Source organism: Diceros bicornis, chromosome 10 (genome assembly GCF_020826845.1).
Source record: "Diceros bicornis minor isolate mBicDic1 chromosome 10, mDicBic1.mat.cur, whole genome shotgun sequence".
Lineage (NCBI taxonomy): Eukaryota > Metazoa > Chordata > Mammalia > Perissodactyla > Rhinocerotidae > Diceros > Diceros bicornis.
The window spans coordinates 68,685,772-68,713,673 of record NC_080749.1 but is presented as its reverse complement, the minus strand read 5'-3'; the positions used below and the strand labels follow the sequence as shown (position 1 = coordinate 68,713,673).

General features: G+C 40.2%; 1 protein-coding gene across 1 annotated transcript in view; it reads right to left on the bottom strand.

The window, feature by feature from the left end:
* Positions 1-25,016, bottom strand: part of ANKAR (ankyrin and armadillo repeat containing) — a 69,996-nt gene extending 44,980 nt beyond the window's left edge. Inside the window, exons 1-6 of the mRNA XM_058549408.1 lie at positions 24,385-25,016; positions 15,333-15,770; positions 13,316-13,479; positions 12,572-12,675; positions 7,625-7,805; positions 6,083-6,302 (exon numbers count right to left, since the gene is read on the bottom strand). Of these exons, the coding sequence (XP_058405391.1) occupies positions 6,083-6,302; positions 7,625-7,805; positions 12,572-12,675; positions 13,316-13,479; positions 15,333-15,770; positions 24,385-24,985 (1,708 nt within the window). The 5' untranslated portion in view covers positions 24,986-25,016. The remainder of the gene's footprint in view (positions 1-6,082; positions 6,303-7,624; positions 7,806-12,571; positions 12,676-13,315; positions 13,480-15,332; positions 15,771-24,384) is intronic.
* Between the last annotated feature and the right edge of the window lie 2,886 nt (positions 25,017-27,902).

Below are 27,902 nucleotides of genomic sequence, written 5' to 3'. Positions count from 1 at the left end.
ACTGTCTCCAACCTAACTTGAACCACCAGCTACCCACCCCCTCCCCCCAAAATACCCACAATATACACACCTTGTTCTCTTCATACAGGCCTTCTTGTAGCTCCTCAAATGTAGGGTGACGACCCTCCCAGGTTGCCCAGGAAAGTACTAGTCTGTGCCTGTCGCCCCAGCATAATTATTAATAGTGCCCCTTCCATTTTCAAAACGCCCTGATTTGGATGATGAATTATCCGGTCACCCTGGGCTATTCCTGCTGTCTGAAAGCTTCCTTCTCCCAAACAACGCTTCCTGACCAGGGTCTAGCTAACTCTTATTTATTCCTCAGCCTAAATGGTATTTCCTCAGTGAAGCATTGTTTTTCTCCCAACTCAGAAACTTCCAATGGCCTCCTGCCTGCCTAAGGAGTCTAAGCTTTACACCATAGCCTTTGATAATCTATAACATCTGACCCACATCTATTTATTTAAAATTACTGCCTTGTCTTCCGGTTTCTGGTCAGGCATGTAAGGAGCTTAAAAGTCACCAATGCATCCAAACAGTAAGTAAAAAGCTGAACAAACTGAAAAATCAACAGCTTTTCTCAGATCCGTTAGAGAAGTGAAATGACAGGGCAAAAAAGCTGCCCCCAAAACTGGAGAAAGAAATAGGCAGATGGAGAATCACAACTTACTGCAGTAGAAACCTCCACAGGAACCAGTGGCAGGGTGGAAAAACCTGCACTATAATTGACAAATTGCTGGAGGCTCAGTGTGGGCAAGTCTGCCAGTTAAAACTCCAGGGGGACCCAGTCACAGGAAGCCCCCGTGCTTTAGTGAGTTTTACCTACAGGAGCTTGACCAGGTCCTCACAGTGAATACCAGAGAAAAATCCCTTTGTGCTTCCAGCAGGGGGCGGGAAAAAGGAACCATTTTGAAATACACCAGAGCATTCTGTTTGTCTTAACAAGACCTGGCCTCAGGAGAAACTATTTGACCAGAGCCTAACTTGCTGGGGTTTTATCAGAACCTAACCTACCCATCTCCAGCTCCCTCTAGCCGTCTTGACCCACCTAAGGGGCAGGGAGGGACTGAGAAGCAAGTTGAAGTTAACATTCCAGGAGCACAGGCTCCCCAAAAGACTGAGACCTAATCACAGGACTAGAGAACATGTTGGTCTATTTCAATCAATGAAAGGCAATTAGCTGCTCTCAGCAGGAGAAACATCAAAATAACCTGAAGAGTTTTTTAAACCACACTGGGCTCCCCACTGACCCTCTCCTTCTCCTCTCTACCCTCCTCCAAAAAGAAAAATTTCAGCACAACACAGGGGCAGGAGTACTGTTCTTATATCCACCTCTAACTGCTTTAAAGGGTACTTAATAGAAATGCAGGATCTTGGCTCCTACCTAGGCCCTCTGAATCAGAATCTGCATTTTAACAAGATCTCTGGGTGGTTCCTACATACTTGAAAGTTTATCCCGGGGTGGTGAGATAAAGTGCCCCCCTCCCCGCCCCTGACATTTGCAATGTCTGATGACATTTTTGGTTGTCACAACTGAAGGTGGGGGTTGCTACTGGCATTTAGTCACTGGTAGAGGCCAGGGATGCTACTAAACCTTCTACAGTGCACAGGACAGCCCCCACAACAAAGAATTGTCTAGTCCACAATGTCAGTAGTGCTGAGGCTGAGAAACACTGCCCTAAGACAGGCTAGAATCAAGGAGGTTCTGGAGGGGTTTATGTAGTCTGAAGAAACTATTCTCTGGTTGAGAACCCTGCTCTATTGGGACCTGAAAGCCATTTTTATCTTTCTTTTCTCTGAATTTCTATAGGACATTATTGCAAATTGATTATGCCAGTGACTGTCAAATGCTCGCCTGCATTCATTATCCATGCATTCATTATCCGTGCATTCATTCACAACTGTTTCCTGAGCACCTACTAACACCAGGCTTCCTTCTGGGCACGAGGATACCATGGCAAAGTAAACCAAATCCTTGCCCTTTATGGAGCTTATATTCAAGTGAGGGAGACACAATAAACAAATAAATAATATTCTATAAGGTAGCCATCAGTGATACTTAGAAAAAAAGGAGAGAGAGAGCAATAATGTAGGAGGCGCACTGTTGTTACTCAATTGCAAATTCCTACAGGGTAGGTGGGCGGGATAAGCATCCTTTTTCCCCTCCAGGCCCACTCACCTCCCTTCACCACCCTCCCTGCTCTCTTCCCCTGCAGATTTAGCATCCCCTGCCCTTTGGCTTCTTGTCAGTATCTGCCAGTGGGGAACCCTGGCAGGAGATTGGAGGAGGGAGGAGAATGAGATCAAGCTACTTATCCTCTCTCAGAGGTTCCCACTCTGAGGTCATCTCAGGTGGGCTGCGTTCCTCCACCAGTGGAAGATGGCTGTTGAGTAACTACTGCCCTCCCCTTACAAAATTCAGGCCTTTGTAAATAGTTTCTTTAAAAATAAACTCTTTTTGAATTATCTTATATAGTGTATGAGGGTATAGCCTCTTAGATATAGACATAGAAGGTATAGCCTCTTAAAATTTTAAAAAATTTTTCTTTTTTCTCCATATCTAATACTTATGTCAAGTCTCTTACCTCAGTCAAGAATGACTCATTCCTCAGACCTCATAGCTTGTTACTGTCACCAGGTGGCAGCATATCTAAATTATATTAACTGCTTTTTTTTTTAAGGTGTAAAAACCACTTTTGAGCCTGATTTTGTAAAAATAAAGACAGCAAATTCCACAGTAAAAAAAAAAAAAGAAAAGAAAAGAAAAAACCTCCCAAACTTAAGAGAAATATGACAAAATAACCACGAGTAGAAAAAATTTATACTTCAAAATGTATACAAATCTTCATTATGCAATATTCTCAAACAGAGCATTTTGCAGATTATATACTATAAGAAAGGTTTTAATACATTCAATAACCTTTTAAGATGCACCAAATATTTTATTTATGTCTCACCATTTCTTTCTTTTTTCGTGTCCATTTTGGATGACTCTGTTTTAAAGGGAATACACATAGAAGCATGATTATTAATATATAGCAGTTTCCTAAATTAGTCAAAATAGATTCATGAATAAGAACAAAATGACAATGTTTAGATACAGATGGCAGGACTACATCAAACAGGGTCGAGTGTAACTTTTGGTTAAGCCACCTGGGCATGGTGCACCTGACATTGTGTCCCAGCAGACCTGGAAATGCTGCCTTTCAGGTGGCTGGTCAAAACTCACAGTTGGGGCTGTGATGTTTGTGTCGGGTAAGTAATAACACACAGACATTGCCAATAGAGTTGTACATTTTCTATACTTCAAAATCTACCCAATTCTCAGAGAATGGAAATCCAAGTTGTCATAGTATGAAAGAGAGACTTTAATTTACCAAAGATTTTTTTCACACCAAAAAAGGCTTAAAATATAACACATCTTTAAATAATAGGCTACCCTTTGCATTAATTTTTTTTCTTTAATTGTTTTTTTACTGCAGTAACATTGGTTTATAACATTATATAAATTTCAGGTGTACATCATTATACTTCTATTTCTGCATACATTACGTCGTGTTCACCACCCAAAGACTAATTACAATCCCTCGCCACACACATGTGCCTAATCATCCCTTTTGCCATCCTCCCTCCCCTCTTCCCCTCTGGTAACCACCAATCCAATCTCTGTCCTTATGTGTTTGTTTGTTGTTGTTTTTATCTTCTACTTATGAGTGAGATCATATGGTATTTGACCTTCTCCCTCTGACTTATTTTGCTTAGCATAATACCCTTAGTGTCCATCCATGTTGTAACAAATAGCTGGATTTCATCGTTTCTTATGGCTGAGTAGTATTCCATTGTGTATATATACCACATCTTCTTTATCCATTTGTCTCTTGATGGGCGCTTAGGTTGCTTCCAGGTCTTGGCTATTGTGAATAATGCTGCAATGAACACAGGGGTGCGTGTATCTTTATGCACTTGTAACATGTGTTTTCACGTTCTTTGGATAAATACCCAGCAGTGGAATAGCTGGATCGTATGGTAGTTCTATTCTTAAAATTTTGAGGTACCTCCATACTGTTTTCCATAGTGGCTGCACCAGTTTGCACTCCCACCAGCAGTGTATCAGAGTTCCCTTCTCTCCACATCCTCTCCAACACTTGTTTCCTGTCTTGTTAACTATAGCCATTCTGACAGGCGTGAGGTGATATCTCATTGTAGTTTTGATTTGCATTTCCCTGATAGTTAATGATGTTGAACATCTTTTCATGTGCCTATTGGCCATCTGTATATCTTCTTTGGAGAAATGTCTGTTCAGGTCTTTTGCCCATTTTTTAATTGGGTTGTTAGTTTTTTTGTTGTTGAGATGTATGAGTTCTTTATATATTTTGGAGATTAACCCCTTATCAGATATATGGTTTACAAATATCTTCTCCCAATTGTTAGGTTGTCTTTTCGTTTTGTTCATGGTTTCCTTTGCTGTGCAGAAGCCTTTTAGTTTGAGGTAGTCCCCATTGTTTATTTTTTCTATCGTTTCCCTTACCTGGTCTGACATGGTACTTGAAAATATGTTTGCTAAGACCGATGTCGAAGAGCGTACTGCCTATGTTTTCTTCTAGAAGTTTCATGGTTTCAGGTCTTACATTCAAGTCTTTAATCCATTTTGAGTTAATTTTTGTGTATGGTGTAAGAAAATGGTCTACTTTCAATTTTTTGCATGTGGCTGTCTGGTTTTCCCAGCACCATTTATTGAAGAGACTTTCCCTTCTGCATTGTATGTTCTTGGCTCCCCTGTTGAAAATTAGCTGTCTACAGATGTGTGGGTTTATTTCTGGGCTCTCGATTCTGTTCCATTGATCTGTGTGTCTGTTTTTGTGCCAGTACCATGCTGTTTTGGTTACTATAGCTTTGTAGTATATTTCGAAATCAGAGAGTGTGATACCTCCAGCTTTGTTCTTTTTTCTCAGGATTCCTTTGGCTATTTGGGGTCTTTTGTTGTTCCACATAAATTTTAGGATTCTTTGTTCTATTTCTCTGAAAAATGTTGTTGGAACTTTGATAGGGATTGTGTTGAATCTATAGATTGCTTTAGGAATTATACCCCTTGCATTTAAATTTGGCTGAATTTGTGCTCTATTTTAACAAGGTTCATTCTGTATTGAATATTTTAATTGAGTAATAGAAGTACCTTATATCAAAACACTTTAATCATACTGATACAGTACAGAATTTATTATTAGTCAATAGGATTAAAGCAGAACATTTTGTTTTGGTTTGCACAAATTTAGCACAGCTTATTAAGATAGCTGACCTAGTTAAAATATAAAATCACATTTCTCATTGCCAATATTGTTGCATCAGCCATGACTGATGTTTTATCTCTATTTCCCTCTTCAGTTATGGAGACTCTCCACTTTCATTTTCAACTTTATTATTTTTATACTACTTACATTTATTCCAATGAATATGTAAATATGGATGTCTATCTAATAATCAGAAAAAATGCCTTTTAAAGTTTAAACTCGGTTAGCCTTAAAGGGGTTATTTATCTCAAAAATTATTATTATAGAGGAATTCTTTGTTATTAAAGTTTATGTAGTGTGTAGAAACTATTCCCTGGATGAGAACCCTGGGATAAAAAAGGGATGTTCTGCTGGGATCTCTATCTATCTCCCTTTTCTCTGAATTTCTGTGGTACCTCACTGTATATTAATTATGCGAGTGATTATCAAACGTTGTTGTGCATTCACCACCCATGCATTCATTCAACAGCTACTTCCTGAGCACCCACTAATGCCAGGCTTCCTTCTGGGCACGAGGATACCATGGTAAAGTCAACCAAATCCTCGCCCTTTATGGAGCATATATTCAAGTGAAGGAGACACAATAAACAAATAAATAACACTACGTAAGGGAGCAATATGTGATTCATAGTAAACTAAAAGAAGCCCCTCTGGGATAAATGAAACAAAAACCTCAACTTTGCTCTAGGCACCAATAACAAATTTGAACCTTGCTCTAAAATCAACATGCATTCTTAATGCTGAATAGGGGTAAGTAAAAGAGAAGCCTTTTAGATTTAAAGACTGTATCGTACCTTGGCTATACATAATAAAGCGTCTCTGGTTGATGTTGAAGTTGGCTTTGCACAGTTGGCATATAATCGCAACTCGGTTGTGTAGAGCGGCGTGATGGAAATTAGCGTAACCTGCCTCATCCGAGACGTTGATTGTCGCGCTGGAGGTTTTACGGCTAAATGTGTGGAAAACAGCAGATAATCCTCTTTCAACAGCAGACTTCAAACCAAATGGGATGCTCTAAAATCATTAAGAAGACCAGAATTAGTTTTTTCAAAATTCACCTGAAGTTTGGTTTAGGAAAAGAAAGGACAATGAAATATATTAATACAATTACATGATTGGTGCTCAATTACAGTAGAATTTTCACAAAATCCATGAGGAAAGTGGTCTCACTAGGCAATGATTAAAGTTGTTAGAGCTATAAAGAAACATTGAGAACTTTAAAAAATACTTTTTGGAAAGTTTTTTTTTTTCTTCTTTTTTTAGGGAGAAGTTGTAGATCCTTCTTTGGAGACCATTAAAACAGGGTAGACAAATATATTTCTGAAATACTTTAAAAGCCAATGGAGATCACTGGTTTCCTTTTCTTTTCTTTTTTTTTAAAGATTTTATTTATTTATTTATTTTTCCCCCAAAGCCCCAGTAGATAGTTGCATGTCATAGTTGCACATCCTTCTAGTTGCTGTATGTGGGACGCCCCCTCAGTATGGCCGGAGAAGCGGTGCGTCGTGCGCGCCCGGGATCCAAACCAGGGCCGCCAGCAGCGGAGCGCGCGCACTTAACCACTAAGCCACCGGGCCAGCCCAGTGGTTTCCTTTTCTGATTTAAGAACAATCTCATTTAGAAGTCTAGAAAGTTTAAATATATAGCTATGGAAATACAGTTTGTCTCCTTTGCTCTGGGTCTCAAAATGGAGAGGTAAAAATGTCACGCTTTCTTTGCGACATTCTGAATACCTAATATTTTAAAATTCAACTAACAGGTTATTAAATTTTAAAATTTATGGACGTTAAAACAAATAAATGGTAAGTAAATACCAGTGTATCCTTTGAAATTGGTGAGCTCACCACTTAGTTTATCAGTTCCAGAAGCTCAAGTCAAGGCTGTTGAAGCAATGTAGAGGTCTGACTCAGGAGGCCAGGTTTGCTCCTTAGGTTTGTTCCCAGGACTGAAGCCTGGCTCTGCTGTTTACCAGCTGTGTGGTTTGGGAAAGATCCTTAACTCACGGCACCTCAAATTTCTCATTGGTAAAACAGGAATAACAATAGTACTAATACCTTGAAAAAGTTTTTGAAAGGATTTATAATAGTGCCTGGCATACAAAATAAGCACTCAATAAATATTAGCCATTATTAAGGTTAATCACAATCCAGTTCATTAACAGGTTGTTTTGTAACTCTGCCAGAAATTTATAATCTAGAACTGTATAGCTTTTCAGCTGCTCAAATGTGGGATTTTTATTTCATATTGAAGACTTTATTTAACCTATTTATCCCTAAGAAAAAAATTTGTTTGAGACATATAGTGTACACTACATTATGTGGTAACCACTGATATACCTTGCATTTCATAGCTTTTTTGAAACCAAATTTTTTCTTATATTGTTCATGTAATTGAGCATCTGTCAGTGGAAGCCTCTTCAGCCTCAGATTGTTGACTATTTCATTTATGGCTCCCCACCACTGTGTCTTATATAGTTGCTGATAGAAAGCTTCCAGTTCAAAACAAATCACATAGTAGCTATAAAAAAATAAAGAAAAAAAGGTAAGTTTTTCTGACTTGGAAGTGATTTGCTACTCTTTTTCCTATGCTGGCAAAACTTTATTTTTATATAACAATTAAATACAAAAATGTAGTTTAAATTGTACTTTATTTTAAATATTTTAATAACGTGGTTATCAACTGTTATTAATCAAGTAATTGTATGAGAAGTATCTTCTCCATGTAGACCTTTCTAATTGACTCTGTCCTTTCCATGCCAGTGACCAGGGGCACTGTCTAAAAGTCACTGGAAACCCTAACTCTGGCTGAAGGATTCTAGGTTTACCTTCTAGCCATCTGCTTGCCCTCCTCTTACAAATTTATATGTTAACTCTTTTAATCTAGTTATGTCTACATTTGCTGTCTCAAGAATTTACCCTGAGTCTGACCTGGAATGATTCTTTGGGAATGATTCTTGACTTTTACTCACTGCAGCAGTGGACTAGAGAAACCCCAACCCCCAGGTCCTTGAGACATAGGTAAACCTGACAACAGCCCGTTTCCTATCACACTGGAATGGAAAAGTGACAAAATTCTGAGTGACTCTGTTCCCTGGGATTGCTGATCATCACAGGTAAAAGAAAATGGTGGCCTTCCTCCACTTCTGCCCACGAGGTACCTTTACCCATCCCCAGATTCCAGCAGTTAAGTGCCTCAGCAGCTCACTCTACTTCTGCCAGTGGGAAGCCTCTTAATGTTACCCGGGTTTCTTCTCTAAATGCAACTATTGATTGCTGTAAATACAGTATTCTTGACAGTGGTCATCCCCTCCTACGGCTCTTCACTCTGCTGCTCAGGGACTGAGACGTTTGTTCCACTGTACTCACTTCCAGGACAGTGAGTTGGTGACTCTCTATGCTAAGGAAACTCCATGCCCAGAAGCTGAGGGGGAATCACTGGGCCCCATGGGTCATTAAAGGAAGGGAAACACTGTTATGAACTGGTCAGAGGCTAATACTGTCTCTCCCTTGACCTTTACTTCAAGCTCAGTTTCCTGAATATAATAGACCTCTGCATGGATGGAGGCGAGTTTGAGGACCTGTTCACATTTATTTGAGGTTGTATGCTTCCTATCCACCATTCTCTCCCTCCCAAAGGAAGCTAGATCCCAAGAATATAAAGTAAAGGCTGTCTTCACCTGTACCTGGCAGGTGCAGTGCCAGGCCAGGTGGTGGTTACTTTGTCCATGGGTCCTGACTTGTGGAGGTGCCACCTTCCTTACTGCAGACTTGCCTACCTTACTAGATACCAGCCTCCTAAATCAAGGAGCAGGTATTCTGAATCCTTCTCAGATTCAAAGGCTTTAAATCACAATGGTGATAGGCTCTCGGGCCTTAAGGAGCTGTATAGATCAGACCTGAATGCTTGATTTGTATTGGATAACTAAACTGAATTTCTAGAAGAATATAGCTCACCCTCCCTTGCTATTATGTACACTGATAAGAGTGGACACCACAAACACATACTCCCAAGTCCCACAAGACTCCCTCCACGGGGATCACACTGAGAATGTCCTTTGATCTTTGGCTCAGCTCTATATCATCCTGCTCCAAGAGAATCTCAGTGCCAGCAACCTCTGTCTTTTCACATACTTCTCTGGGGAACTGGCCCTGGCTGTGGTAAATGGCTATGAGAGCAGGAGCTGCTGACTACCTTTGGGGCCCTGGTACTCAGTGATGTCCTCTTGGATCACTGCTTAAGCAATGAAACAGACATATAAATTCACCAAATGCCAAGGGAAGGTGGGCTGATTTCTTCTAAAAATTCAGTTTAGTCATCCAGTACAAATCAAGCATCAGAACCAGCAGGGGGCTGTCCTACCCTAGAAATTGGAGAAAAAAGGAGGTGGTGAAGGTCGCTGCACCCTGAGAAAGTCTCTGACCGCATGATTTTGTGACCCCCTCCTAAGGCTGGATACACAACCTGTGCATTAGGCCAACACTTGCCCACACAGAGATGATTACTGGGCACAGAAAACCCAGATGGCAGCACTATGAGGGAGCCCTCTTCCCAGTACTGCATTGTGACATATCCTGTTCTTACTCAAAACCTTAAGTGCAGTCATCAGCAGGGACTTTAGGGGAGCCCCACTTTTAAAATAACTCCCTCCATATTCTTCTGCCTGGAAATCTGCACCCAGCTTAGGGACTGTGGTGAAGAGCTTCTAACACCACACTTCCCTGACACACCACTGTCACGTTAAGTTGATTCTGGCCTGCCTCCTAACATCCACAATGGTATCATGATGCTGGAATGCTCTCCCCCAAATAGGACATTTTAGTCATGTATTTGCTCCAGTCGTTGTCGTCTTAATAATTCATGAGTTCTTCTGCTTTTATCGACTGCCAATTCCTTAGTATCTGAGTGTGGCCCCTATTTTTTGATTCTGATATAGTGGGAGAACCCAACCTGAGCCAAAAATGAATCTAGGGTTTAGATGTTTCTGGGCATGCCTGGGAGGCCAGTGGAACTGGCCCTATTTTCATAAGGAACCAGGAGTCTCCTAGGAAATAAATCATTCTGAGGAAAGAGAACATCAAGATACATGGGTTCGGTCCAATAACAATGCCCTTAAAATCAAACGGGTGACTTTGAGATGGCATGTTCAATCATTCAGATTATTCTCTGGTCTAGCACCAACATAGAATGATCCCTACATTATGGAAGGAACAACTGTAAGCACAATGACTGAAAGAGCTGTTTTTGCACCAAATTTATTAGGGGTTCAAGGCAGCACTTCTTTGAAACCAATAAAATTGGGAAAGAAATTCTCCTAATTTCATTGGATTGGCTTCAATGTGTCTCACAGTTGATGCATGCTGTTTAGCAGGCATCAGGATGAGCCAGCCTCAGAGGTGACACCAGCTCCACAACCAGGAGCAGCAGTGTCAGAGACAGCAACGGCGTTAGTATTGAGTTGCCTTCATTGGGCCTGTTGGGCTCCAGGGGCCCAGCTGTGGATCATTACAGGGAGCTCAGGCAGGAAAGGAGGTAACTGAAGGTATCTCATAGGACCTGAGAGTGCTGATCCATGGGCCTATGAGATTCATAGGAATAACTGTACGGGGGTGGATTTTACAGGGAACTGAATGTTCTCTAGTGATTGGTACAAGAGCCAAGAAAATACTTGTCATTATTCCACTTGTGGTTTTTACTGTTACTCTATGCTGGCTGGGTCTGGGAAACAAGCTTATCCTGGTTTTGAAAGCCTGCAAATTCAAATCCATCTATCTACAATTCACCAACACTGATGATCAAATGCTGTGTATTAGACAGAAACTAGAGAAACAATTCCTCTGTGACACCCTATTGCAACAACATGACTGGATCCCTTACAGTGCAATGGCAGTGTGCTTATGCCAGCCATACTCCTTCACCCACAACAACCTCTCACCAAGTACAGCATTCATCCCAGCTGCTTCCCTGCATTCCTAGGATCATTAGTGTCCAGCTAGACACTAGAACCTGGGAGAATAAAGCTTTATTCCAAGGTGCCTCCAGGACACTTTTTGGTTGGCAAGGATTGTACATGGAGTATGTCAACAGGTGCTGGGTCCCTGAGCAAGAGGTTCCTCCTCCAACTGTCCGTTCCAGAGGCATGAGACCTGCTGCTTAATTCTCTTCAAAATCATGCAGGTCATTAGCCACATGGTCTTTGACTTCTGCTCTAGTGTGTGCAATCAGGCAGTAGTCAGTGGAAAGATCCACCTTTCATTCTTTATCCGGCTTCTCCCTCTGCGTTATTTCTCCTATTTCTCTCACTGCTATGCATCTTGAAAGAAATTTATAATCTTTGTCTTTACTTCTTTACATTCCATGAACTCCCCAATTTACCTTTCAACTCACTACACATAGCCTTCTATAGCCGCAACTAAAATACTCTTACCAAGTCATTGCCAAATTTAGAGGGCTCTCTTCCGTCTTAAATTGACTTGGCCTTTTTCTGTAATGAATTTGATGCTTTTAACTATTTCCATATTTTTAAAATTCTCCCCATTTGGCTTCTATGCTATCATACTTTCTTGGTCCCCCTCTACCTGTATCATTCCTTCTCAGTCTCCTTTGCTCTCTCCTCTGCTTTTCCCCACCCCCTTTAAAAGCTGCTTTTCTCTAGAGTTCCAGACTTTGCCCTATCCTCTCAAATATTTATATGCCTTTAAGAAAAAACAAAACAAACACAAAAAAAACAAAAACCCCTCTTATATGCTTTTAAATCTTAAGTCTCTACCTCCAACCCAAATGCTTCCTCTGAGATCTATTTCCCGTATTTCCAAACTTCAGTGTCCAAGATGTGAAAATCCAAGAACACAATATATAAAAGACCCTAGAAATACTGAGAGAAACATACTGCTCCAAAAGATGTCAGGCATAATGAGACCCAGCAGAGGAAGAGGATTTTAAATCATATTCCTTATGGAAACGAAGCAGTGTATGCTGAGTTCACTGCTTTTCAGTGGGCCCACGGGATTTGATCCCCACCTCCATCCCCATTTAACCACTGTGTTAATTATAAGAGCTAATTCTATCTCTAAGGATTATTATACAGAATGGATCAAAGTTCATGGAGTAATAAATATAACACTGAATACTTGGTTGAGTCCGTACGTCATTCATGGTGAGTGTTATTGTTCTAGGATCTCCATACTGAGGTTTTAAGTTGGCCTTTGCATTTCAACACTTTCCTTGTCTTCTGCTAACTTGCAACAAGTTCAGGTTACTGTGAATAATTACTGAAAGTTCCTTACCTTTTTCCATTAAATTCCATGACTGGTATTGAGTAATATTCTTTGTATCCTGAATCTTCTACAAATGTATTAGCAGCACAATCCCGTATTTTTTCTAAATTGTTCTAAAATATGAGTTATGTTACTAAAAACGTATCTTTAAACAAATCTAAACAATTATGACTTCTTTTAGATAAAATTTTAAACATATAAATGACAAATTTTTAACATAACATCCCACAAGACCCTAATAATAACTGCGTGTATCCAATCCCTACTTTGGGAGTGAGGAAAAAACACAAAAGGAAAGATATAATAGAGACAACATGACAATTGAAGTGTATAATGTTTATACTAAATTCCAGATGAAGACTTATGGTTCCCAAACTCTAGAGGATCTCTGTCTAATACTAATCTTTAAGGAAATGGAAGACTACATCATGAAATGTTCATGGATTTTACTGCACTCTCTGGTTAACTATTCTAAGGCAAATATGGTCCATTAGATGTCTGTAAATTCTGAGAGGATGATAGTTGTATCTAGCTTATTTATCATTTTATTTCTGATATCTAACATAGTACCTTAGAAATAGCTGCACTTAATCCAGGTATGTCATATAATGTATGGAAAAATTAGTGAGTTGGGAAGATAATCATTTGGAGAGCTGCCTAGTGCCTGTACCGACAGAGACACTTTCTGGATGGAGAACAGGATAAGAGAGTTGTGAGATGACAAACCATTTCAGGAACAATAATAATTCAGACCTTAAAATCTTCCAGAGCATTCTCAATTGAAGGCGTGCTGATATCAAATTCAATTCCTCCATGAACATGAAAATACTGATTCTCTTTATAGTGAAAATTCTGGCATTTAAAATCTCGTCCGTAAATGAATGGAGGCAATTCTCGCTCTGTCTTGACCTTGTCATCTCCAAAAATGAAAACAAACTTTTATTTAAAAGTGAAAAAAGCATATCAACAATCATATTTTGGAGATCTATATTCTCATTCATGTAAACAAAGTGAAAAAATCCACATGAAATGAGAATCTTGGCAATTGCAGTCTATAAAATTATTTATGCTATGTATATTTTAAACATTAAAATATATTTATATCATACATTTTGGGCATTTCCTGTAGTTTCATTGTACAAACATTTCAAAATAGTCAAAACATTATTCTACTTATTGGTTTCTAATTTGTTAGCTCAAGACTAATATCTTACCTTCAATTATCAGAAAAGATTTGAAACTCTTTGCCTTAAAGAATCTTTGGTTAAATAAACAAAAACTCTCCTGGGCTAGGTAAAAAGAGACATTAAAAAGAAAGAGGTGGGGAGGCTGGCCCCGTGGCTTAGCAGTTAAGTGCGTGTGCTCCGCTACTGGCGGCCCGGGGTTCAGATCTGGGCGCGCACCAGTGCACCGCTTGTCTGGCCATGCTGAGGTGGCGTCCCACATACAGCAACTAGAAGGATGTGCAACTATGACATACAACTATCTACTGGGGCTTTGGGGAGAAAAAGGGAAAAGAAGGAGGAGGATTGGCAATAGATGTTAGCTCAGGGCCAGTCTTCCTCAGCAAAAAGAGGAGGATTGGCATGGATGTTAGCTCAGGGCTGATCTTCCTCACAAAAAAAAAAAAAAAGTAGGTGGGTATCTCTCACATGACAAAAATAACCAGCCCACTTTTCTGAAAAGTAATGAAACCACACATATAACATTTATTTTAAAAATAATTTTCTAAAATCCCAGTGAGGATTAGGTTTGTTCAATATTTTGACTTGTTAGCAGAATATGGTTTCATCAATATAAAGTATATAATGTATTTTGAGAAATGTAAAAGGTATAGAAAACTACAAAGAATAATACAACACTCTAATCTCACCATCTGGAATTAACTATTAACATTTAGTCATATGTGCTTCCAATAATTTAAGTAACAAAACATTACAGATATAGCTAACATGTTCTTTAAGCAAGGCCCTCTTAGTTCCATACATGTGCCACCATGGGACAAGCATTGTCATGAGCCCATTTTTAAATAGTTCACAGATATGGATAATAATCTTCACCATCTGAATTCTCATGATACAAAATTTCATTAAACCATTTGCAAAATTTCTACTGAAAATTGCCATCTGAATAGAAAGCCCACTATAATCAGCCTACATTGGGCACCAATGAAAATATATAAATTGTGGGCTAATCTGAGTGGGAGGAATAGTTTGCACCACATTCCTGTCAAATTCCATATAAGCATGGTCCTATTTCAGCTCTCTATTCACTTACATTGGTCTATTTGTTTATTGTAGTGCCAATACATGACTAAAGTTTTAAAATATGTTTTCATCTTTTTCAGAAATGTAAGACCATATATGATCCTTTAGTGCTCTGTATTAATTTCAGAATCAATTTATAAACTTTTACGAAAAATATGACAGATTTTGAGTACAAGTGCATTGAATTTATAGAGTAATTTGGATAAGATATGATATATTCACAGTGTTGTCCCATCATAAACATGGCATATTTCTCTATTTTCTCAGAACTTGTTTTAAGTCCTTCACAATAGCCCTTATAATGGTATAAATATATACCGAATACTATGTACATATACCAAGTATTTTTAATTACTTTGAAGACATTAAATTTTGTTTTTTTCTTTCTAAAAGGCCACAGCTAGGTTACGTGCCTAGACCCACATACTAGAAACAAAATTGAATTTAAATATAAGTTTAAAATACATCTATATTTTATATTTCATTTTTGGTGATACTCTTACCTGAAAAAGGTTGAAGCAGACTGCTTAAATATGGGACTTTCATCTTCTTTTTTAAACTCAGTAGAAATGGAATCAGAAAACATATTAACTTTAAGTATCCTATCCCTCTTCTGATTTCTTTTTTCTTCTCAAAATGTTTTTGAATAACCTTTTTGTGAAGATATAATCTTTGCTGTAGTCTCTGGTAGGTACAAATATCAAGATAATCCTGATTATATTTTATAGCATTAGTAAGCCAATAGGCTGTTTCAAATACAAAAACATTTTCATACTGTTGAACTTGTGTGGTACTGAACGTCAACTTTAGCAAAATATTTTCAGCATATTTCATAAACACAGCTTTTTCTTCAGGGCTATTAGGATTATATGTTGGATCTTCATTCATGTCTTCATCATAAATTCCATTAAAGTCTGGATCCTTTGTAATATCAATCAAACCTTCACAGTAAAAAACAAAAATTTTAGACAGTGAAAACTTCATATTTGGCTTCTAGGTAAATATAGCAGGTTGAACACAGAGTTTCATCTTGATATCCTACTAACATGATAGTAAAGGAATAATGAGACACCAGTAAAGTTGTCAAGATGAAAAGCAGATGGATGAGTGGTAACTGAGCAGAGTAAAGACAGACACAAGCTTGTGGAATTAAAACAAACAGATTTCCATTCTTCGGAGGCAAAAAACACAATTCCATAAATTCCATCTTTAATCAAGGAAAATATGGAAAAACAAGAAAATGTGATCTTCCTTTAAGCAGAGAATCAGTTTCTTACTTGGCCTAAAAGTATAATTTGCTTTTCCAGGCCCTGCATTACACATTTCTTCTTTTTGCTGATAACAGAAGTTAAACATATACAATAAATAAAGAACTTGCCTGCTCACTAACAATGATGAAACAATAAGAAAGAAAACTTGATTTTACTCTCTTACAAATTCCTATGTTACATTTTCTTCCCATTTATGATAAAATTAAGGACTTTCTTGTTGTCAAATTGTCTTTCTAAAGATAGTGACAATCTACAATGTTACTCTTAATCTAGGCTTGAGAAAACTGCTTGGAATCATAAAATATGACTGTAGAAACCGTGGAGTTTGTTTGCAACATATGTGCCTTAAAGTGTAAATAATACATCAATGTGCCCTTTTTCTTTTTCCTTTTTTTCTTCCTTGAATCTATTTCTTTTAAAAAGCCAGAATACTCTTGGATTTTTAAAATGGCCTCTATGATTCATCTCCCTTTTGCAAAAGAGTAAGTTAAATTATTAACAGATTATAAAGAAATTAAAGTGTTTCTGACTTAAAAAAAAAAAGTCTAAATATAAGCCAGAGCATTGTTGATACCTCTAAAACTGTGGCTTGGGTGGGTGGGAGCCAATGGGTAGCAAGTCAATTCTCACCACAGAACAGCAGGAGGGCTTAGAAATTGGAAGCAGTGGAACCTCTGAAGGACAGGTCACGGCATTGGAATTCAAAAAGAAAGGATTGGTTCAAAGTCTTATAAAGGTGCAGTGAGACCCCCAGATCGCCTGCCTTCCCCAGATAGCACAGCTCCTTCCCTTCCTCACTAAACGGGCTGCAAAGCACCGCCGAGGGCCAGGAGGAGGGGTGTGCTGGGAGTCTGTGCTGAACGGGGAGACCCGCAGCCCCTTCTCTGGCCTCAGACTCATGGCCTCCTGGAGTGGGGGAGCCTGGAGGAAACAAACCAACCAAAGAGAAAAGACCTACAGATACAGCACGTGGGAGTGGCTCCCCAGAGAAAAGGCAAGGTTTCTTCTGATCACCCTGCAGTGCGGCGCTAGTCAGCAAGCCCTGCCCCTGCCTCTCTCCCCATGGAGCACAAACAGCGAGGACCGCCAGGAGGTGAGGAAAGCCTCTCAGCTGAGAGACTGCGCCTGGAGAGAGGAGGGAGGAGGGGGAGGGAGGACGAGGAGGGAGGGTGGAGAATGGGAGAATGGATTTTGGAGAGCAGTAAAGGAAAGTGCCTCCAGAAGAACCAAGGGGTTCAGACAGACTAGGAGGATGAAGGTGTCTAGACCCTTCTAAGGAAGCACTGCCTGAGAGTTCACTTTACTGAGAGGAGGTGGATATTTCTGTTCAAAAGTTTGGGGCTGAATTAGTAATAAGCACATGGGAAATGAAGCTAACTTAAAGAATGACACAATTGTTCATGTCATGAGAAATAAAAAGTTATTAAAGAAAATGTGATTGGGGCTGGCCCGGTGGTGTAGCGGTTAAGTGCACACGCTCAGCTGCTGGCAGCCAAGGTTCGGATCCGGGGGGTGCACCGACACACGACTCGTCAGGCCATGCCGTGGTGGCGTCCCACATAAAGTGGAGGAAGATGGGCACGGATGTTAGCTCAGGGCCAGTCTTCCTTGGCAAAAAAAGACCAGGATTGGTATGGATGTTAGCTCAGGGCTTATCTTCCTCACAAAAAAATAAACAAATAAAAAGAAAATGTGATCATAGCATAGTATGTAAATCAGCTAGGAAGAATATGTACGAAGTCATAATAAAGTAAAAAATGAGAAAAGATTTAACCAAAAATTGGCTATAACTAAATTTGGAGAATGAGGGAAGAGAAGCACAAGATTCCATTGTTTTCACCTCTGTGCTAATTTCTTTTAATCTCATCTCCTGCCTTGCTTTTGCTCCTGAACTCCAGATTCTTTCTCCATGCCTAATAAATACCTTTACCTGAATGCCACAGAATCACTTCCAATCGAAATTCATCTTTCCTTTCCTGAAAATCTGCTTTTCTTTCATTCCCTATCACAGTTAATGGTGCTATTTATCTATCAGTTCTTCAAACCAGAAACCAGAGTCTCCTGTGATTCCCTGTCTCTTACATTTTATCTGTTATTAACCATTTACTTTCTACATGTATTGGAAGTTTACTGTGTACCAAGCACTGTACAAGGCGCTGAGAATTTAAAGACAAAAAAGACACACTTTACTGTGCTCTCCAGGAGGAGCTTAGGGTCTGACAAGGAAGACAGAGGTGAAGCCAACAATTTCAATACAGAACACAGTGTGCACAGAATAGAGGAGGCTGTGTTGAATCAAGTTTCAAAAAATGAGTATCAATAACCTGGGGAGGAATGTGAAAGAGTGGGTGAATGGCAGGGAGAAGGGCATCCAGATAAAAAATAAAAATTAAAAAATAGGGGCTGGCCTGCTGGTACAGTAGTTAAGTTTGGCACGCTCCGCTTTGGTGGCCTGGGGTTCACAGGTTCAGATCCCGGGTGTGGACCTGTACCACTCATCAAACCATGCTGTGGCGGCATCCTACATACAAAATAGAGGAAGATGGGAACAGATGTTAGCTCAGGGCCACTCTTCCTCATCAATCAATCAATAAATAAATAAAAATAACCATTTCACATTACCAGCTTGTGGTATTAAATAAGGTCATATCTTTTTTTAGTATTTCCACTAAAAGTTCCCCTCCCCCATTTTGCTATCATGAAAATATCTTTTTCTTCTTTCCTCTCATCCCCTAAACCTCATGTAATAAATCCAAGAACCCAGGAATTACTTAGCTCAAGGGACTCGCCCTAATTAAAATCCCCTCTCAGAAAACTGGATATAGACAGATTTTGGTGTGCTCTATTCTGTACTGCTTTTGCTACAGTTTTTTAAGAGTTGTGTTTGCTTTTAGCTTTGTACAGTGCAAAACTATCAGAGAGGTCAAGTGTAACTTGGCCAGACTGATTCCCAGCAGTTGGCTCTCCCAGAAAAAAGAGCTGGGCTCCTGCAAATTCCTTGGAAATCCACTGTGGCACAATGTTTAAGGCAATCACATGGTCAGTTGCAAGACTTGAACCCAGTCTCCCAGTTCTGCCAAGAGAGTAGGTGCTGTTTCCCCAGACATGAATAATTATATAGCGATTCTTGCTGCTAGCTTGCCACCATACAGCTGCAACTACAAGGACTACACTGGGAGGACAGGGCTGGAGGCAAGTTTCCATGAGTCACACTGTCTATCAGATGCCTTTTGTTCCCTACCTCACTTACCCATAGACCATATTTTTCATGCTAGCTGTTGTTGCATCGGCCAGCTCCACGCAGATTAAACCTAACTGGACCTGGCCTCACATGCCCCACAGGGCTCTTATTTCGCCCTGGGGCTTCTCCGCTGCTGCTGTGCTGGACTCCTGATGCAACCCATCCAGCCTGATGCATGAACAAATCTTGAAGTGCCAGGGAGTCAACCCCCATGCAAGCTTTGACCAATTGGGGAGAGAAGCCAGTGGATACATGCTCCCTTCTTCCATCCCTCTGGCTGACAATTCTGAAGTGTATTCTGTGTGACTCCTCAGAGAGTCCCAGCAAAGCGGACCCCAACTGCCCAGCTGGTGAAAGCTCAACAGCACATCCTTGGATTGATGTTCCCTCCTTGTCTATTCACTTTTCCTGTCCCTCACTCCTGTTCCTTGGAGTCATTTCCCATAAACTACCCTGACTTAAGTCCTCAGCTCAGGCTCTAATTTGGGGGGTAACATAGGCTAATACACATTGCTCTTGCATTGTGGCCTTGGACCCTGTGTTTCCTTAATCATGCGGCATAAAAGCTCCATGGCCTGAGTCCCTTTCCCCGGGTCTGGTGCTTGGCCCTGCAGGATTTCACAGTGATGCTCCAGGCATGGTGCAGGATGGGGAACCTCTATCTATTCCTGCTGCTGTCTCTGTGAGTTTTCCCCCATAAACTCTGCTCTAACAGGTCTAGCATGTGTGCTGCTTGGTCATTGACCAGTGTTTGCACTACACCATTGTTACAGCACCTGAAGCATGCCGATGCTGCCGGTTCTTCAGCAGACTCCCAAAGTGCAGTGGAGGGAGAAGAAAATCTCTGCTCCCGGTATGATGCTCATCTTTGATGGCCCAGCAGGAATATTACAAAGTGTTTTAGTGTAAACTCACACAGCATTTTTCCCAAGGCACATGGTGGTAGAGTGACTGGATTTGGAAAGGTTTCCAGCTTCATTAATATACAGTGAAAAAGGGATTAGAGGCAGAGAGAGCAGTCAGAGGCAGTTGTAGCATGTAAGGCTAGAGACAAGAGTGTTCTGTATCAGTGTTGCAGTGAACATAAACCAAAATGGATGATTTTGAGATATTTTAGAGGTAGAATCACAATAGTGGAGACATGGGTTCCCAGCCGGGAAAGAATTGAGTAGAAATGTCCAGGATTGATATTTAGGTGATATGTATCAATATGGCTACATTGGTTGTTAAAATATTGAACCCTTCTATATTGTTTCATAATTTGAATTGCTAGAGCCCCAAGCTCTTTGAATGCCTCCGTCCCCTGCGATAGCCTGGAAAGCTCCATGATCCAGCAAAGGGTACATATAACAAGCAGGAGGTCTCTGAGACTGTTCCAGCATTATGGCTGATGTCTGTTCTGACTGGTCAATTGCCATGCTGTACTCGTGGTTAAGTATTTTGAGTATCACCCCTGAAAATGTAGGCAGTGGAAGACAGACAGCACTAGTTTCTGGATGCTCCCCCACTCTTCCTACATCTTGATTAGAATATTCCTATGTGTCTCTGATCCCCTCAACCAGGAGCACCACTGTGAGGGAATTCTCATAGAGGGTGGCCTCAGATATGACAGACAGCTGGGCTCAATAGACCAGAGGCTGGGCCATGAAGTTGCTTGATGTAACTGACTTTGTCATCAACTAAGCAGGAGCCCTCTATCCTTTGTTACACACCAGGACATGTGCTTCCCCCTGCCATGGCCATGTCTCTTCTTTTTATTGATGCTCTCACTGGATGATCCAAAGGCTTTTGTGACTTTAATATGTGAAAGTGTACCTCTAACCCTGATCACTCTCCAGAATTTGATTTCTATAATGGAAATTTCCACCTGGATATCTGAATCTAAAAGAGCTCATTGTTTCTTTACCAGTCAAATCTGTGCCTTGCTTGACACATGCCAGATCGAAATGATGGTTCATCAGTCCCACCTCCTCTCCAATGAGAGTCCCAAGTAAACTTTGTAAAAAGGGAAGAAAAGCAAATCCAATTTTTGTCAGGATTGTCAAGGCTTTAACATTGTTGGAAACCACTATCCACTCCTGCTGATCCTTAACCTCCATGGAGCTCAGACCTTCACAAAGCTCCTGACATCACCTCAATTAGAAAGGGCAAACCATGTAACTTAGTTTTCCAGAAACATCTTGGCCAATTCAAGTATACAGAGACATCACCTGGTTTGTGCAATGTTCCCTTCCGTCTTCCAAGGATAAGCGAATGGATTACTGCACAACTTCCAGGATAGAAGGGTCATCAACCACACAAATGACAACTTAATTTAGTTACATTTTATTTACATGACCTGAGCTAGCCTTGGAGGTCCTAAACTACTAGCAATGATAGGACTTCTGAGCGAACTCTAACAAATGTTTTAAGACTTTGACCATGCCATATTCTCTTCAACGATGCATCTACAATGATGCCAAAGTGTCAGTGGGCTCTCAGAGGGAACATCCAGACCATTCAAGGGAATGTAGAAATTGACGGAATTCGCTAGATATTACTGGCAATATTTTGCATTTCTTCACCCTAATCACCCCCAAAGAACTGAACAACAAAAAAGGATTTATTAGGTTCCAGTTACAGCTATAATCTCTTAGAAGCTAGTGACCCTCCAATCCTATGGTACTCTGCACCCAGCCAGATGGCATTAGTGCTGATTCCACCACCACCACAGATGGAGTAATTCTCTCCCAGAGGAGGAGAGTTTCTGCCTTAAACTCACCACTCTTAGATCCTGTTCTCAACAGAAGTTGATTACTCTGCATGAGAATGAGAGCTATTAGCCATGTAAATTTTTTTTGAGACACAAAGGTACCATCTTCAAGAGACTGTACTGCTTGCTGCTACACTAAGGCTACAGAGCCTGAAACAACACATCTGGAAACCCAACCCATAGCAGGTGAGTCAGGCTGCCTTACTGTCACCAAGCAAATCTTATTCTCAGGCATTCGAACTTCATAGCAGTCCAGCCACAGGTAGAACCACAGGACCTGTGGTTCAGGTCCTAACCAAGATTCAGAAGTGTTCAGTGGTGTGTAGTGCTGAAGGTGGTGGGGGGGGAGGGACTACCCAATTGTAGCCATTGTACCTAGACACCTTGCTGATTGGACACTTGAGGACGGTCAAAACTTTGAGCATGATCTAGTCGTGACACCCTTGCTGAGGGGCTGCTCCCTCAGTTTACAATTATTAAATCCCTCTGGGACACCCATGCTAGACTTGATCTCCAACCAGATCCACTGGTAATGGTAGAAACGCTCTCAAGATGTGTGACACCCCTGCCCCATGTAATTATTCATTGATTCAATTCAATTCATTTAATACAATTTAATAAATGATGCCTACGGTGTGTCAGGCACTGTTTTAGGCACTAAACGTACCAGACAGACAAGACAGATGAGGGCCTTTTTTTCATGGAACTTACACTTAAGCTTACTGTTTACTTGTTCTTGACGTCAGATTTATTTCTGTGTCTCAGCAAGAGTCTTTTATAAACATATATTATGTGCCTGTGTGTATATAATTTTTGATTTAGCTATCAATGACAGAGAAGGAAAAAAGATAAGGAAAGAAAACTATTAAACAACTCCATGAAACTAACTTACCATATTAATGGCATTAAATATTCAAATGATCATAATCCTTCCACATTTTATTGAGAAGCTAAGAAACAACTAATTTGGTTTTCAAGGTATTTTCTTTAGTAACCAGATTTACACTGACAAACTAAAGTCTTTTTCAGAGAATTTTCTCCTCAATTACATGTCCAGTTCAGATAAACGTGGTTCATTTCCACCTGATTTACCATTAAAAGCTTCTGTTAGTAGCTCTGTTTAGCCAAGGGAAATCTGGCTAATTAAGGGAGAATATTAATCCTCTTCTGCCTTAGTAAGATTATGCAAAAGCTTCTTGCCATATTAAGATTATATATAAAATAAACTGCATAAAGATCGAAAATATTATATTTTTGAATACCGACCCCATAATGTGCAGCCAAATTCACATGCACTACATAAATCAATAGATTTGTTCTCAAAATGGCCAAGAAAGGAACCACTGGATGACATTTTATACCTGAAGGATGAGCTGTCATCCCTTTTCAGTTTCAGATACAATAAAATCTGTATAAAATCTATTATCATGCTCTCTCCTCCAGTCAAGTGAAATTCCAATATATTTTTATCAGAATTGAGGCTTATTTTTAAGCCTGTGCTCACATACTCTGGAAATCTATTTAGAAAGTGATTAGATATATTTAGTCAATGAAAGCAGTTGGAAACACTGTCTGGGGCACACATTTCCCATTTCACTCCCCATTCCACTTGGCCCACTGCAAAGGAACTATAGGAATTTTTTTTTTTTTAAACTCCAATAAAAAATCTACATATGCTGAAGGAGATGCACCAGGACTTAGCGGTATCTATTGTTTATATACAGGCTTTAGAGAAGTGTGGCCCTGAGGAGGGAAGAATTAAAGTTAGGTGAATCAAGAATAAGGACTTATGAAACCAAATGGTACTAAAATACCAAAGCTTAGATTGCTGATGCACATCTATCCTTAACTTCAATTTTTATATCTTTCACTTCAGAGGTTTATAAAAACGGCATGTGGATGACTAATCAATCTGGCAATCATCTGGTTTTCAAGTTTGGAGATTTTCCTCATTGCACTCCAATTCTACTTTTGGCTTTACTACTGATTTTCCTACTTAGGCCCCATACGACAAAAAGTATAAACTGAAAACTCTCCATCAGGTATCTGGAATCTTATATGTTCTGCATAAATTGGAGATTAAGATGAAAGAGGTAAGATGTTTGACTTAAAACATAATTTTTGGTGACATTGAAAAAAATTAAAGTGTTATTGAAAAGATTCTTTGGAGTTTAAAAGATCTCTTTTAAGAAATGTGGCTAAATAAATACATAAAACTGAGGCATATATAAATAACTTTTAAATGTAAAAAATGGCTTCTAGTAAAAATAAAATGTGTTAAATTCTCTTACCTGCTGAACTAAACTCTGCAAAAATATCTTTATTTGTTTGAGGCGTCCCATCTGGATCAATGTCCATGATGGTACGCCACAATTCAGAGAATCTGGCTCGTTTTTCTTTGGGCATGTATATTCCATGCCATAGTGCTTTCAGCATGTAGTCAATATTGATCAGAATTTGCCCAATTCTGGTATCATAATAAGCTGGAGGTAATTGACAAGAAGAACTCTGATCATAATTAGCTTCTAAACTGATGGAAGGAATTTGATTTAAGCAATAAATTCCAACAGCCAACTCCCTGATGATCTGATGGACTTCTCTATAGTCTAAGAGGGCAGTTGGGTCCACAGGAGTCAGCAGGATTGCAGTGGAGAAGCCCACATTATTCATTTGATTCATAATTCCACATGGCATGTCAAACTGAGAGTGGACATCGTCTTTGACAGACAACCAGCTAACTAGTACAGTAGTTAGCAACTCTTGTACTTCACTCCGATCATATTTTTCAAAAAAAGCAGAAGCATTTCTCTGTACTGTCAAATTTTCCAGGTACATTTCTTCATCTTGAATTTGATCAAATCTAGGTAATCCTTTTTTGGGCAATCTTGACATTTCTAATTAATTCTATTGTGTACTTTTTGGAGTTTCTGCAATGAATATAAAGGAAAAGACAAGCAATAAAATTTGCCATGGTAATGAAACTAGATTTCTCAAAAAATAAATATGTACCTTCATCTTTATTAGGTTGTTTCGTGGTCAACCATTACATTTTTCAATCTTTTTTTTAAACATTTTCTTAAATAGAGGTATAATTGACATACAACATTAGTTTCAGGTGTACAACATAATGATAAAATATTTGTATATATTTCGAAATGATCACTACAATAAGTTTAGTTAACATCTGTCACCATACATACAGAATTTTTTTTCTTGTGATGGGAACTTTTAAGATTTATTCTCTTAGCAACTTTCAAATATGCACTACAGTATTATTAACTATAGTTGCCATGCTGTACGTTACATTCCCATGACTTATTTATTTTATAACTGGAAGTTTGTGCCTTTTGACTTCCTTCATCTATTTTGCCCAACCCCTACCCACTGTCTCTGGCAACCACCAATCTGTTCTCTGTATCTATGAGCTTGTTTTTTTTTTTTTTTTTGAGATTCCAATGTGAGATCATACAGTATTTGTCTTTCTCTGTCTGACTTATTTCACTTAGCAAAATGCCCTCAAGGTCCTTGCAATGTCAAGGTCCAATCTATGTCATTGCAAATGGCAAGATTTCATTCTTTTTTATGGCTGAATAATATTCCATTGTAAATATATACTACATTTTCTTTATTCATTCATCCATCGATGGACACTTAGGTTGTTTCCATATCTTGGCTATTGTACATAATGCTGCAGTGAACATGGGGGTGCATATATCTTTTCAAGTTAGTGTTTTTGTTTTTTAGGATAAATATTCAGAATGGGAATTGCTGGATCATATGGAAGTTCTATTACATCTTTCAATCTTAAACTAATTGCAGCATAATAAAGTTGAAATTTGAATTAAACCAATTAAAATTGTAAAGCCTTTAACATTAATCATGTTCTGCTTTTCAAAAGTAGTCAGAAGATACTAAGAAGTATGTCAAAAAGAAATGTAAGTTTATTATGTGAGAAGCTACTGTTGCATACCTATTCTTTTTTGTTGAAGAGGCTTTCTTGCATATGTTTATTTTGTTTTTAGTTTTTTTAAAGCAAGAAAATAAAGACTTGCTTAAAAGAAAAGGAAAGACAAGAAGTGCCTGCTTAACTTTCCATTTCTGTGCAACTAAAATGCCTCTTTGTTCCTGGAATAATAATAACTAGAACCACTATTTATTGAACATCTACTATTTACCTGACTCTTTATACACAATATTTATTTCCTTTGGCCCCTCCTATACAGTGGTTCTCAAATTTAACCTGCATGGAAATCATCTGGGGCTTGTTAAAACAGATGGCAGTTTCTGATTCAGTCGGTTGGAGAAAGGTCAGAGAATCTGCATTTCTGAAAAGTGAGAGGTGACGCTGATGCTGCTCCTCCTGGCTCGGCACTTTGAGAACCCAGCTCAGCGACATAGGCCTTGGTATCCGCACTTTATAGACGCAGAAATAGCGACTAGGAAGGTTACCGAACGTGCCTAAGGTTTCACACCTTCAGAATCAGAACCAACCCAAGTCTGTCCACACGCAAGTGCAAGACCTATGCCCACACGGGCACGGGAAAGGGGAAAGGACAAGGAAAGGGAAGAAACTTACTATGAAATGATAGTTTTCTTGTCCAGGAGAGGGAAGCTGCGTCCGCGCTGCTCTCCGGAGTATTCCTGGGGGCCGGGGCAGTGCGAGTTGCCAGTGGCTTCTCCCTGGGCCCGAATCCACCTGCATCCACCGTGAGGAGCCCCGCGTGGGCGAGGGGTGAGGGGAGCCGCTGTGGGGAGGGTCTGAGAGGGAGTTTCCTAAGGCGAGGGCCTGAGGGGCTTGCCCGCCCCGCGGGGCCGCCAGTCTTCCCTGCCGTCCGCGGGTCACGGGTGGGCTGGACCGCCGCCGCCCCGGCGCGGGCCGAAGCCGTTGGTCTTGGGGCCGCGGGGCGCAGGCCGCGCCACAAGGGGGCCCCTGTGCTCCCGCGGACGGTGCCTCGGATTCTTCCCGGACGGATGCCCCGCTCCTCCCCTCCCCTCCCCGCGGAACTCCGGCCCGCCCCGTGCTCTGGGCGCTGTGCTCTCTCCACGTTCACTACTGGGCTCTGCGAAAACACCAAACTGAGTGGCTGAGGCGAAAGCGCCAGGCTGGGAGGTAGTCCTGAGTTGGAATCCCACCTCCATCATCATTCTTTCATTCAACAAATACGTATGGAACGCTTATTGTGAGCGGGCACTGTGCTAGGAGTTGGAGACGCTGGACAGCAGGGCAGACACAAACCCCCAAGGAGCTTATAGTTAGACACATGATCACACAGCTACATGGAAACACTGTGGTGGATGTCGGATGTAATGGCAGCACATGAAGGAAAGCTAACCAAGACCAGGGGCTGGGAGAGGCTGCCCCGAGGAAGTGGTCTTTTAAGTTGAACCTGGAAGATGAACAAGAGCATCCAAGCCGAGTTGGAGAAGTAGCTTTCCAGGGACAGGGAACACCAGGTGAGATGAACTGAGCTGAGAAGAAAGTTGAAATTTTTGAGAAACTGAACAAAACCTTGCGTAGAGAACGTGAGAGATGTGGGCACAAAATTAGGCTGTAGAGATGGGTGAAGGCCAGATCATGCAGCCTGCTGAATTCATGATTTTGAACTTTATTGTAAAAGTTTAGGCTAGGTCGGTGGCAGTAGAGGCTAGGTGCAGGCTGAGTGGTGGCAGTGGAGATGGAGGGCTAGGGATGGATTTGAGAAATAATGAAGTGGCCTACTGGTAAGACATTGGATGGGGGTGAAGTGTGGAAAAAGAAGGTGCTTGTCTAGGTGACACCCAAATTTCTGTCGGGAGCAAGAAGGGATCA